Source organism: Mastigoproctus giganteus, chromosome 13 (genome assembly GCF_048544385.1).
Source record: "Mastigoproctus giganteus isolate SK-2022 chromosome 13, ASM4854438v1, whole genome shotgun sequence".
Classification (NCBI taxonomy): domain Eukaryota; kingdom Metazoa; phylum Arthropoda; class Arachnida; order Uropygi; family Thelyphonidae; genus Mastigoproctus; species Mastigoproctus giganteus.
Window position 1 is genome coordinate 43,950,993 of NC_143587.1, and position 13,989 is coordinate 43,964,981.

General features: G+C 35.8%; 1 protein-coding gene across 4 annotated transcripts in view; it reads right to left on the minus strand.

The window, feature by feature from the left end:
* LOC150075997 (FERM, ARHGEF and pleckstrin domain-containing protein 2-like) overlaps window positions 1-13,989 on the minus strand; it is a 582,027-nt gene that overhangs the window by 65,499 nt on the left and 502,539 nt on the right. For all 4 annotated transcript variants that reach the window (XM_090387911.1, XM_090387910.1, XM_090387913.1 and 1 more), the window contains one exon: window positions 10,246-10,352. In XM_090387911.1, the coding sequence (XP_090244037.1) occupies window positions 10,246-10,352 (107 nt within the window). The remainder of the gene's footprint in view (window positions 1-10,245; window positions 10,353-13,989) is intronic.

The following is a 13,989-nucleotide window of genomic DNA, read 5'->3' on the forward strand; positions in this document are numbered from 1 at the left end:
CATCAACATAACGACACAAGAAGGAGATGGGAACTGGTAAGTTTGAGAATGTGCAACTCTCCAGCTCTTCCATTGCAATATTTGCCATTACAGAGCTGACAGGAGCACCCATGACTGTGCCGTGGATCTGTCTAAAGAGGGAGTCTCCAAAAAATGACTACACTGCTGATCAAACACAAGTTGAAAGCAGTGCAAATGTCTTCTGCGAATAGTGAGGTTCTACTGGGAAGGATGGGGTCATCGACTAACAGTTGTCTTGCACACGCAATGGCTTGTTGAACTGGGACTAACGTGAACAAAGAGACATCAAACAAGGCCATGACCTAGTCTTCAGAGATGGTGAGGTTAGAGATGAAATGTAATATTCCCCACTGTTCGTGACTGTACAGTCGGTGATGCCTACGAGGGGCGTAAGTAGTCCGATGACAAATTTCAAGTTCATACTTGGGGAATCACAACAAGAGACAATTGGTTGTAAAGGGATGCCCGGCTTATGCATTTTCGGCAGTCCATAAAACTGAGGAAGTTGACATCCAGTTGCATGCAGCTGCCAGCATGTAGCTTTTGAAATCTTAGATTTTAACCAGCTGTAGACACTGGCCTCCCACTACTCCAAGATCTTGATGGGAGGGTCATGCACTGATTCTTAAACTGGTGCATGACCACATTTAAGAACCTTGGTTTACCATAAACCAATGTGTACTGGCCAATTCAACTACAAATTGGCACACACCCACCAGCAGCTTCTCAGTACTGTGTGTGTGCCCTATTCACCAGTGCCTGGACCCATTCCAGCTCCATAGACAAGAGGCACGACGAAGTTTTGAGAGTAAAAGCAGATCTATCCAACTGTGTACCCTAAACAAATGCGATCTGCAGGCCCGTGAGCTTGTTGCATCCCCCCCCAGGCCTCCCACAATGATGACATGATCTCCACACCCTTTATCCCCTATTACCCTGGTGTCTCACAATGCCTCTAAAATTCTACACGTTCACCAGATAAAATGCTTACAGCTTCCCGGTAAAAAACTGTGATCCCTTCTCTCGAGGGAAAAAATGCCCATCACCTCCTTTTTATGTAGTGGCTCGGGCTCGGTTTATCACATTGCCTGCCATGACTGTGGTCATTGCTACATCGGGAAATCTGGCAGAAGGCTCCAGGACCAGATCTCAGAACATGAGTGGGCAATCCGGTCTGCTGATTTGGAGCACTCTGCGGTCGCAGAACACTATTGGTCTTCTCAACATGATCTTGACACACATCAGAATATCGAAATAATTGATCACTCAAAAAGTTACTATCAGCGAGTATGGCTCAAATCACTCCACATATTCAGTTGCCATGGTAATTTTAACCACAATAAAGGTATACATATACATCCTACCATGTAGGCGGTTATCCTACAGTGTGATAAATGTTGGCATGCACCCCATGTGCACGCCCTGCATTCCCAGCTGCAAGCATCTAATTTTAACCAGAAATTAGAAATTATCCCTACTATTACTTGCACTCGTGTCACACTTTGTTAGCCTTACATGACCATGCCCGGGCATTATTTGTTTCATAATAATGTTTGTATTCAGCTGATGAAGAGTACTCTAGACTTGAAAGCTACTGTAATGCTTTATTTTTTTTTATTTAGCCTAACTCAATTTGTACCTGTGTTTTGTTTTATTAAAAAAGAGCACTACCTTGTTCCTACAATTTATTTTGTCTTATTCCATTCCTCTGGAGGTGAGCAATATATTTTATACTTTATGAATACAAGTAGATTTCTGTGCTGATAATCAATAGCCATTATGGAATGATCAAAGCTCAATTTGTTAATGGAGATCTAGAGCTCTCTGGATAGAATTCATATTTTTTTCTTGATAAGCAATCATTAGGACATCTGTATACTGATAAACTTATATTGTGTTCAGAATATCTTGTGTGATGCTACTGATTCTTATTGCAAAAATGTGGCACTTAAAATTGAGACATGGGGAATGCCTTCCTCCTGTACATGCATTTGGATGGGGGGGAAGCACCTTCTGATAATGAACCTGAAAGGTTCCATCCAGAAAATTCTGAATAAGGGAAGCTTGCCTCACAATCCTAAAGTGTACATCTCATAGCATACCAAATCACCAGGTGGTGTCAAAGGCTTTTCCACATCCAAACTCACCATAACTAGATGCTCGTTTTTAACAAACACATTTCTTATATTTGATTCTGCCTTAGTCATCACGTTTAATACAGAACTGTTTCTTTGAAATCCATACTCATTTTTATGTATGATTGTCCTTGACTCAAGAAACCAATTGACGAATTTAAGTACCATTTTCTCCAAAGCGTCTTTCCTAAACAACTAGTTAAGGAAATCGGTTGATAATTCACTTGAATAGAGAGATCTTTTCCTGGTTTCAAAAAGGCTAATATAAGAGAATTCTGTCATGTATTAGGATGAATGTGCTCCTGAAAGATTTGGTTAAAAAATATCAGTAGTGTCTGTAGTGTTGTTCAACTGCTTTAGCATTATGTAATATATTCTGTCAGGACCAGCTGCACTATGACTTTTTTGAGGGATTCTTTTAACTCAGACATTGAAAAAAGACTGCTTATATGGTAAAGACTTGTATTAAAGTTTAAATTGTACTTTTCTCCAATGTATTTAGTTTGTTGAAATGAGATGTCATATGCAGATTATGCAGAATTTGGGCAAAAGTTTCAGCGAAGGATAGTTCCTGTTCATTACAGAGCAAAATACGAGAGGGTTATTACTGGATATTTACCATTTAAAAGTTGTATTTCCCTCCAAATTTTCCAATATCTGTATCTTTGATGATTTTAGAAGCAAATTTCATCCTTGAATTCTTTTTGACTGGTTTTCTTATTTGTTGTGCTTTTGCTTTACATTTCTTATAATTTATAAGATTAGAAGTAGTAGGATATTTCCTGAAGAGATTCCATGCTTTATTCTTTAAATCTACACCAAATGCTATTAATAGGAATGTTTAATCCAGTTTGCTTTTGAGAATTTACAGATTTCGGATGGGTGGGGATTGTCTGAAATTAAAAAATAATTGGAAAGTGATCACTATTGTCTAGATCAGCCAGTATTCTCCATTCTATACTATGATATAGAGTAGGAGAGCAAATTATCAGGTTCATGGCAGAAGTAGTTCCTGTGGGAAAATGCACAAGTACGTACACCAGGGTTCAGAACAGTTAGATTATGTGAATCTATTAATGACTCTATTAGCTGTGCTGCCCTCTTAAATCTATTTATGAAGATCTCCACATAGAGTGATGCCCATTACAGTCTAAGTGTATATGTTTGATTCTGTGGAAGATAGACTAAGACTAGTGATAACGTTATTCTGAGTACTAATCAGATAATCACAACTTCTAAGATAGCCTGTAAAGGATGATATCCTCTCTATGAGTTACCGTTGCTGCTATATTTCTATCATATCCATACAAAGTATAATTTCTTATCGAAGATGTCATTATGCATTTCTTGCACTATTTAGTTTTAGCAGAGATATGGCCTGTTTGCATTTTGAAGGCAGATGATTTATAGTGATCTTTTTTTTTTTTTTTTTTTTTTGGAAAGACAATGTGTGGTATCCATATTATCTTCATTGTAAATTTCTAACAGCTGCTATTCCTTAACTGCAGTGTCATTATAGTCCATATTTGTTGAGTATAAATTATTCTATTCAGTAAGTGTAGCTCCTCTCAGTTTGTCCTCATCTTGAGACTTAGTACAAAGGGCAGGATTAACACTGCATTACATATGAAGATCACACATCTGATCACAACAAGACTCTTTTGAAGATGGCTAACAGATTGAGAGCTGTACTCTAGCCCATTTGCAAGTGATTTGCTGGTGCAATTGAGTCATGGGTTTGGTGGCAACTGAACAATATTTGGGTATAACAATTGTACATGATTGCTTCAGTGGGTCTTGCATTATTAGGCCCACAGCAGGAACTGATATTCCAGACATCTTGGGCGCCTCCGTAGCCAGGTGGGAAGGAGCAGAAGTGTGTAGCACACGCTTCTTGATTAGACCGGGGTTCGAGCCCGTCACCACCAAATACGGAGGATGTGGAAAGGTCAGGAAATGACCACCGCATATTCCCGGAGCAATATGGCCTTAGTTGCTAATGCTCCTAAAAACCAAATAACAACAACAACAACTTGTTAAGTAATTCCTCAGATCTCCTACTCTTAATATTATTAGTGCTAACATGTGCAACAATATTACCTTTTGTGCCTTTAAAACATGATATCTGCTCTGAAATGTCATATACTTTTGGCTCTGGAAGACCCTGGCCCTCTCTGAGAGCGCTTGAATTACTAGCATTTATATCAATATATAGGATTTGCAATGTAAAGAGAGATGTGGCAGTAGAGGCAACCAGATTATCATCTCTTCATGCTCTTTGTCTATGTGGCTTTCTCCTTGCAGTTCTTGTAAAAGCTTTTCTTCTGTTATATTCAATAGGCCCCATTTGGAGATAATAATTTATGATGCATTAAGGGTTGTGTGGGGGTGATATTTTAATTGGGATTCCCCAAAGCTGTAAGCTGCAGCAGTAATTCTGAATGTCTTTGTTGTTTCTATCAGTAAATTCTCCAACTGCAACCTTTTCATTCACCATTTTGGGTGATCCAGCAGTATTTTCTATATACACCTAATTCTGTTTTTACACGATAGATACGTTCCTGAAAAATACGTGTAAAAAAAATTCGTGTAAAAAAAGACATTGTATTTATGGAAGAAAAGAAGATTGGTTCCGGATCTAAAAAAATCAGTAAAAATAATTAAAAAAAAAAAACACATAAAAATATTCGTTTTAAGCTTATTATTTTATTTAAACAAAATACACATGTAATAATATGTAATTAAAATGTATTAAAATAAATTTGTATGCATATGAAATGAAAAAAAATTCTTCATGAACAAAAAAAAAAAAATCTGTTTTACACATAAAAAGATTTTATTCATTTTCACTTTCTGATAATAAACGGCGCATATGTTTGCGTACGACTGGAATATCACTGCTATCACTAGAAATGTTGTGGACATCGTCTTCTTCCTCTGTTAATGAAATTCTTTCTGTGATCTCTTGAGCAAAATCAGCACGAGTCTCCTCTGGTGCTGATGTTTCACCGGTTTTACGAACGAATTCAGTTATTAATCGTTGTGTTCGTGTTTTGGTTAGGCCGTTATATAATTCTCTGTAAGAGGCTGTCAACAACTTCAGTTCACGTTGAAACTTCCCAGCGCGTTCCACATTAGGGTCATTTTTGACAAAATGATTATCTAATTTTCTGGCCAGTTTCAGACCTTCTTTTATTAAATCTGCATTTAGAACAAGATCATTTTCTTCATTATCACTACGTTCTGTGGGATAAGGAGTCCCAAGGACAACCTCTAATATTTCATCTTCGCTTAAGGCTTTGTCGGATAACAATTCATCAATATCTTCAAACGATAGATCATCGAATCCTTCTCCACCAATTTTGTATGCCATTGTAATGATGTTGGGAAATTCGGTCGTATTAGGGATGATGGGATCTTTGCTTTTTACACATTGTGGCCAAACCGCTTTCCAACACGCATTTAAAGTTGCTGGTTTTAATTCAGTTAACGCTAATCCAACTTGATTGATACAATCCATAATTGAGAATTTCTTCCACACATCAATGATTGTTAGTGTTTCATCATTCAGTTTGTCCAAAACGTGTTGGAATGTTCGTTTTATGTAGTATGTTTTAATTGTCGCAATTATACCTTGGTCTAGCGGTTGTATCAAAGATGTAGTATTAGGTGGCAGAAATAAAATTTGTGCGTTTGGGTTTTCCAAGACAGGATGGCCGGGTGCATTGTCAAGAATCAGAAGAACTTTAAATTCGAGACCTTTCAAATTCATATAACGTCTGACTTCTGGGACGAAACATTTGTTGAACCATTCTGTAAAAATAGTAGTGGTCACCCAGGCCTTCTTGTTTGCCATCCAGTGAACAGGCAGTTTATTGATATCTACACCTTTCATCGAACGTGGGTTTAGGGCTCGATTTACCAGCAGTGGTTTCAACATACGATCTCCTGAAGCGTTGGAGGAAAATAATAACGTCACGCGATCCTTAGCTACCTTAAAACCACCAGCAGTTTTCTGCAATTTGGCTACATGCGTTCTGTTGCATTCGTTTCCAGAAGAAACCAGTTTCATCTGCATTCCACACTTGATCAGGAGTGTATCCTCCATCTTCAATAATTTTTGCAAGTTCCTGCTGGAATACTTTAGCAGCCGATTCATCTGCAGATGCAGTTTCACCTTTAATTTTTATATTATGAAGAGCATTCCTTTTAAGAAACCCTGTCATCTAACCTGTACTCGCAGAAAATTCATACTTTCTGTTTAACTGGGATGAAGTGCTTGGCTCCTTTTCTTTAATCTGTCTGTAAATTCTTAGTGCTGTTTGCTTGATGGCATTTCCATCTACTGGTACTCTTTTTTGTGACTGATCTTCTATCCATATTACCAGAGCCTTTTCCATTTTTTCCTTGACAATATCTCTTGTATATGATGATGAATTAACACTTACTTTTGTTCCAGAACATACGGACTTCCTAATTGCAGCTTCATTTTTCTTAATAGTTCTTACGGTAGCTTCATGTACACCAAAATGCTTTCCTAGAGGCGTAGCCACTTGTCCAGTTGCAAGACTATCTAAAATTTGAATTTTAAGTTCTGGTAATAGGCGAATTATTCGACATTACATAAGGGCTACCGAAAAATATCTCAGTTATAATTAATAAAAAAAGGTATGAAAAATTTGTAAACTTACAATTTATTGACTATTGGCAAAATTAATAAATTGATATGTGCACAAATTTCACTAAAGATTCTTTCCCTTTGAAATAGAGCTTACTACTACATGTCTTCCGAAGGTACAATGCACGAATACCGTAAATGTGCACCAAATTCAATAAAAACGTTGATGATTCATAGATACCTAGACGTACACATTGGTAAGCAAAAGCACGCTTTTCAAAACGCACACACTAGCTGTTATCCAATCTATTGGTGCGTGTAATATAGAAATGATACTAATATGCCACAAATAAAAAAAAAATTCTTACAATTTAGGCAAAAAAAAATTCATAGAAATCGTGTTAAATCAAAATGACTCGTGTAAAAAGAGAATGAAATATTTATTTTGAATTCGTGTTAAATCAAATTCGTGTAAAAAAAGTTCGTGCAAAAACAGAATTAGGTGTATATCTTTGAGTCACAAATGGAGAGAGTTTGCTCACAGACTGATTAGTTGGTGAATGTATAATGAGGAAGGAAGACAGGAAGGATATTTAGGTGGTTGAGTATCCTTTTTCATGTACTTATGCTGAGTAATATCATGCTCATTTTCCATTTAAGCTACCTCTGTCCCTGGGGGATTTTCTTTTTAACCCGTGTTAAAAACATAAGAGTTAGTAGAAGTAAGTAAGTAAGTAAGATTAAAAAAAAAAAAAAAAAAAAAAGGTATTTCCCTTTTTCTGGGCTCTCTTCTTATTACTTTTAAGATAGTAGAGTTAAGTAAAAGGAAGGTTTGTAATTACAGAAGAAACTAAGGAAAACTATTAGTCACTGTAGAGAGAATGCATTTATGTGGTGAATGCACTTGGCACCTGAGGCCAGTGCTACAGAATCAGAAAATTAGAGGAAAAAACTGAAATAGTAAATAGTGGCTGATGCATTTTGGTTCTATTTTATGATTATTGAAGTAACTTATTTAAATACTGCATTTAAGTCACGTTTACAAATCCAGGTTAAACTCTTACGTAAGACAAGAAATTTAGCTCTTGTGTAAAGAATACAGTACTGCATCACCATGAAAATCATGAACATTTATATTTCTCAATGGCAATATCACACGGAAGTTCCTCAAATGGATCTTCTGTTAAATGTTTTGAATTACATCAGGCAGTACATGCCATTCACAATCTGAAATGCTTAGAATGTTTCATAGCAAGAGATGCAAGCTCGTAGTAATTATATTAATCCCATATTTATATTAATATCATACTTATAATAATTATTATCAGGTTACCTCTTAAAAATTAAATTTTAAGGTCAAATTCATTACAAGATAACTTTTTAACTGAATATGATAATATAATGACAAGAAAATAATTTTACATATTTATTACCAACAGAAAGTTTTATTATCTCCGAATTTGAGAGTAAGCAAAATCAAAATATCTTAATTGCAGGTTAACAAATACAGTTAGTTAACACGTATAAATATACAGGGTGTCCGAAAAGAATAGTAGGGTTTTGATAATTGGGAAACTGATAAAGATATTAAAGAAATGAAAACAGAAAGTCAAATAGTTTGGAATAATCCTAGTAAATTTCTACATATGCACTGTTTGTGGATATGCATATGTCCAATCTATATTCTATTTCTTTTTACACACGCTGCAGTATATCTCTTGGTACCTGATCAGCATCTTCTTGGGTTCTTCGTTTCAAATGGTCCAAGTTGTGAATGCTTTCCATGTGAACATAATTCTTTGCATAGCTCCGAAAGAAAAAAAAAAGAAAAAAAAAAAAAAAGAAAAAAGAGATGTCAAATCAAGGCTCCTAGGTGGCCATGGAACTGAACCCCCTTGCTAATATCCACGTTCCAGGAAACACTATATTGTTTGGGGATTTTTTTGGCGCATGGGCGTCTATGGCCATAGTGCGCCATACATAGGTTTGTATTTATGCTATTTCTTTATGGATCGAGAGTCAGGAAACCGATTGTTGACTAGCTAAAGGAGGTGGTATACATTGATCGCTTTGAGAAAGGTAAAAATCTTTGAGACATCTGTTTTATTGCCCAAAAGTGAACTAAGCGTTAGTGGGTCTTCATTTGTGGCTGGAGTGAAGGAATTCTGGCGTTCTATTGCAAATTTTATGCATTCCACAAGGATATGTTTCACTGAAAGTACTGTTTTACAGTGATCACACTGGGGGTGAATCTCCCCTCTTAAAAGGTAACCATGAGTAATATTAGTGTGACCTATTCGGAGACGAGCTAGTATTACCTCCTGTTGTCGAATTGCACTGAGGCTTGAAGGCCATTGCTCAAGATTTGGCTTGATACTTCAAAGCTTATTTTCAAGTTGGTTTTGCCATGTTGATTGCCACTGGTACATGCATTTTTCCTGTATTATTCATCTATAATCTTGATGTGGAACTCTCCACTGTACATCAGGTGGTAAGTTGGCCGCTGGGAAACGCTATATTAAGAACATCCGTAACACTTCATGATTAGTGTGGTGGTGCTTCACCTTGCTGAAAAATCATGCTGCTCGAGAGGCAATTTTTTTCTAATTGAGGGAAAATAAGCTTTTATAGCATGTATACACGTAAATTTATTCACTAATTGTGTTTTCCACAAAGAAAAATGGCCCGAAGAAACAATCACACATTAATCTATGCCAAACATTCACCTTGGGGCTACCACAAATATGTTCTTTAACCACATGAGAATTTTCTGCTCCCTATACTGGCAGTTATGATGATTCACACATCCACTGACATGAAAAGTAGCTTCGTCACTGAACATGATGGTGTTTATGAAATTTGGTTCATCATCAATATGATTTAATAGAAAATGTGCATATTCATCATAGTGTGGCTTGTCATAATGCCAAACAGGGTGCAAAATTGGATTTTGTATGCATGCAGTCTAAGTTGTTTATGTAACATGTCATGCATTATTGATTTTTGAACTTGTAATTGTAAACTGCGATGACAAAATGATTTCCATGGGCTGTGAATGCAAGATTGTCTAATGCTTTCAACAACTTCGATGTTCTTGGTCTTCTTTCGCTTTTCTCTTTTAAAACATTACCTGTGTCTTCAAACTGAAGACACCATTTTCTGATGTTATTCTCCTTTACTTTAGGAGGATCTTTATTAAATTCACATTTAAATGTGTCGCACAGTAACAATTTATTTCAGCTTGACTAGCAACAAAACACAATGAGCTTTTTTATGGAGTAAACATGATTAGAATGGCTGAGTGTGGCAAATGTGACAATGCTTGACTGCCATCCTTGAAACTGTTTGAATGGGGGAATGAAAATATTCAAAATTTACTATTTTTTTTTTTTTTTTTAAAGCCTACCCAAACCCCACCATTCTTTTTCAGACACCTTGTACATATATTAAAATTTTTTATCAGCTACTTACTGCAAGAATGCAGACTAGAATAGATCAGCCTATCATCTTTATGGTCCCTGGCAACTCTAATAGCTGCAGTGAGATCTGTTAACCACTTACGTCTTTCTTCTTCAGAACTAAAAAATAAAGTTGCCACAATTTGCTTTTATACATATTACAAAAATAAAGATGATGTTTCAAAAGTCACCAAATTCAATTTTAAAAGCATTATTTCCAATACACAAACATGCATATGAACATCTGCAATGTTTATTCACCAGCAACATTTGTAGAAATGTCATGCCTTGATGTAGGAGAAGGGAAGGTGACATGTACATATGTTAGTGCCTGTTGCAGTTGGTATTAATGCATGCTGAATTCTCTTAACAAGGCTTTTAAAAGTTATTTACACTTACACCATATTAGCAAAAATAACAAACTTTATTCTTGCCAAGAAGACTACAGAATAGCTGTTTAGGAGATGATGATGATCTTACCTTCATTACTTAAAAGAATCTTTAGATGGTGATAAAAAAATTTGTTGAATGCAGCCTACTGAATGAAAAATATATAAAGGAGATGGCAGAATGTAACATACAAAAGCATGTTACATTCTGCTTCTCATCAAGTTAACTGAAAGCAATCAGACCATTCCAGAACCTAATTAAATCCAAGTGGACCTGACTAGTGGTTAACGTAAGATGATAATGCAGTTGTATTACAGGCTAAATGACTCTGAGGAGTTTTATAAAAATCTCTTTAGGTAACTTGAATTACAGTAAGAAAGTGTTACTGCCCCATTAGAAACTGCCTCTTATAGATTGAGAATCTGCTACATGGAAATAGTTTTTGAACCAATCAGATGACTTATTTATTCAAGTATATCAGAGAGAGTACAAGGAGCTCAAATATCTTTAATTCAGTTCTCACCAAAGGTCCAGGTATTATCAATATGATGGCACAGGAACCAATGGCAGGTATTGACCGCAATTCCATAAAGTCAGTAGCATCCAAAGAAATTTTGGTGGTTAAAGTTGAGTATTTCAAAAAGGGGAACAATGGCAGATTTAGGTATTTCTTGTGCTCTAGTATATGGAAAGCAAAATAGAGGTGTTGGATATGAATGCAATTACTATTTACCATCACTGTTACTATGATAACTGTCTAATGTATTTATCCTCCATGCCTCTAACACATTCATTCCAATGAAGATATACTGCAAAAGAAAGAAAGATGTCAAAATAGATGATAGGGAAGCAGAAAGGCTTAACTGAGGAAGAGGAAAAAAGCATGGGACAGTTATAGGCTTATTTGTAACAAAACTATTGATGGAGCAAGGAGACAAGCAAAATATGAGTATGAGAAATCACTTGTGAAAAGGAGAGTTCTAGTCATACATAAAATGGAAGCAATAAATTGGATAGGAGTTAAAGGTTACAAACATGCATCCAAGTTTACCCTCATTTGCTATGCAATATAAAGGGGTTGCGAGGAAGTCATCCTATGGTGTCTTATCAATGCTTTACTGGATCTTGTCAAGAAGAATTATAAGAAGAAGGATGATATTATTTCTCTATACAAGATCAGTGAGATTGCATTTATAATGTTATGCAGGCAGAATGTCTAAAACCCAGACATTTTTAATTAAAATTCCTTTGGTGCTTTGAAAAACTGAGCCACTTCAATTTGGTGCAATACTTGTTATCTGAATTTCAATTATATTAAAGTAAAGTTAAATATTGTTTAACTTAACACTTTCAAAAACTCCATTATTAGCTTTGTATCTTTACATTTATTTTTGGCAACCAACACTTTCAACTGTTATACATAAACATGCAATGGTCTTACTCATAACAGAAAGTCTTTTGACTGCTAAACAAAATCCAAAATTTGCCAAATTTATTTAATTTAATTATTATTTATTTGAAAAACTGCATTTGCATATAAACAAGGCTGTACCTTTATTGTATGTAAAAATGCTTAGGGTAAAACCTTTGCTACAATTAATTCATCATCTATCTCCACTAAGCAGTGGCAGATCCAGAAAAAAATTACAGGAGGGGGGGGGCACCATTTGTGACGGGGGTGGCAGCACCATTTTGTGCCTTGTTTGTGCACAAACAAGACACAAAATAAAAATAATGCACAGAACAAAACAAATATGACACTCACAAACAATGTGACTGGTGGACACAGGCACATAGATAAACTCTGAATTACTATGAAGTAAACATTACGCATGACCAAACTGCATGACACCTTGAACTAGAATGCCGATCACAGCATCAGTGTTGCCAACTGTGGTCAGTTGAAAATAGCTGAGCCACAAAGCAAAAATGGATAAAATCCTATGTTAAAAAAAAAAAAAAATTTTTTTTTTTTTTTTTTTTTTTAGCTAAAGGGAATTTAAACGATAGGTGTATATTCTCTGAAAAACGACAGGGGAGCACGAGCCCCAGTACCCCTACCCTGAATCCATCACTGCCACTAAGTGATAATCATGACATTTTTCTGTCTTCCTCTCTCACTGGTCTTTAATAGTTGTTGTTGACAGAGAAGGTGACCCTTGCTAAATTGTTAACAAGGTGTCTTGGTTCACATTTTTGAAGCAAATGTGAGTAACTCTGGGCTGTATCATTTGTGTTGCATGAAAAAAAAAAAAAAAAACTTGCAGAACAAAATTTGCTTGATAGCTCATGGCAAGCTTTTCCTAAGTGTTTATTATCACCATATTTGTTACTCTTACCATTCTAATTATGTACTGTATTAGTGGTATCCACACAGCTACTAAGAATTTCATTTGCAATTTCCACTTTCATCCTACACTCAAGAGTATAATCAGCCAACAATACTCCATGACTATATGTATTGTTTATTATTATCTTTCGATACATTAAAATAATTTACCTCCTAATGATATTTATTCAGCCAATGGGAGAAGAGAGATGTGGATTACATGGTAATATGTAACAAATACAAGAATACTTAACAGAAGCTTGCTTTACTGTGGTAAAATGTGCTATGTTTATCTAACATGACCATGCGGTACCATTCTCGATTTCCATATGTAACATATTAATTAAAATAAACTAAATGCAACAAGGCATAATATTTTAAGAGTTTAGGATTCTATATCTATATAATATCGGTGTAAGAAAAACTACAATTGTAGCGTGAAAGGCACCCACTGAGAATAAGTGACAATAGTCTTCTCTATTAGTAAAGCGTTATTTTTCGAGGTAATGCAATACATGGTAAACTGTTGTGTTATTTGGTTTTTAGGAGCATTAGCAACTAAGGCCATATTGCTCCGGGATATGCGGTGGTCATTCCCTGACCTTTCCGCATCCTCCGTATTTGGTGGTGACGGGCTTGAACCACGGTCTAATCAAGAAGCGTGTGCTACGCACTGCTGCTCCTTCCCACCTGGCTACGGAGGCGCCGTAAACTGTTGTAAAAGATGAGCACAATATGAGATACAGATGAAATGATGCCTTTCACGCTACAATCGTAGTTTTTCTTTAAGAGTTGACTATGGTGTATCTACACCGATATTATATAGATACAGTAACATATTTATGTATTCATAGCTGAGGAAGAAACAGATGAGTCGAAGGCTTCTGTAATTATTTTATTTTATAATTTTATCAAAAGCGAGCGCAGCGAGCAAAGCCCCCTAGTTATTATTAGTATAGTAGTAGCATGTGATGCAAGAAAGCAAGTTTAAAAAGCATCAGCCAAAAAAAAAAAAAAAACACTCTCACATCAGCTATC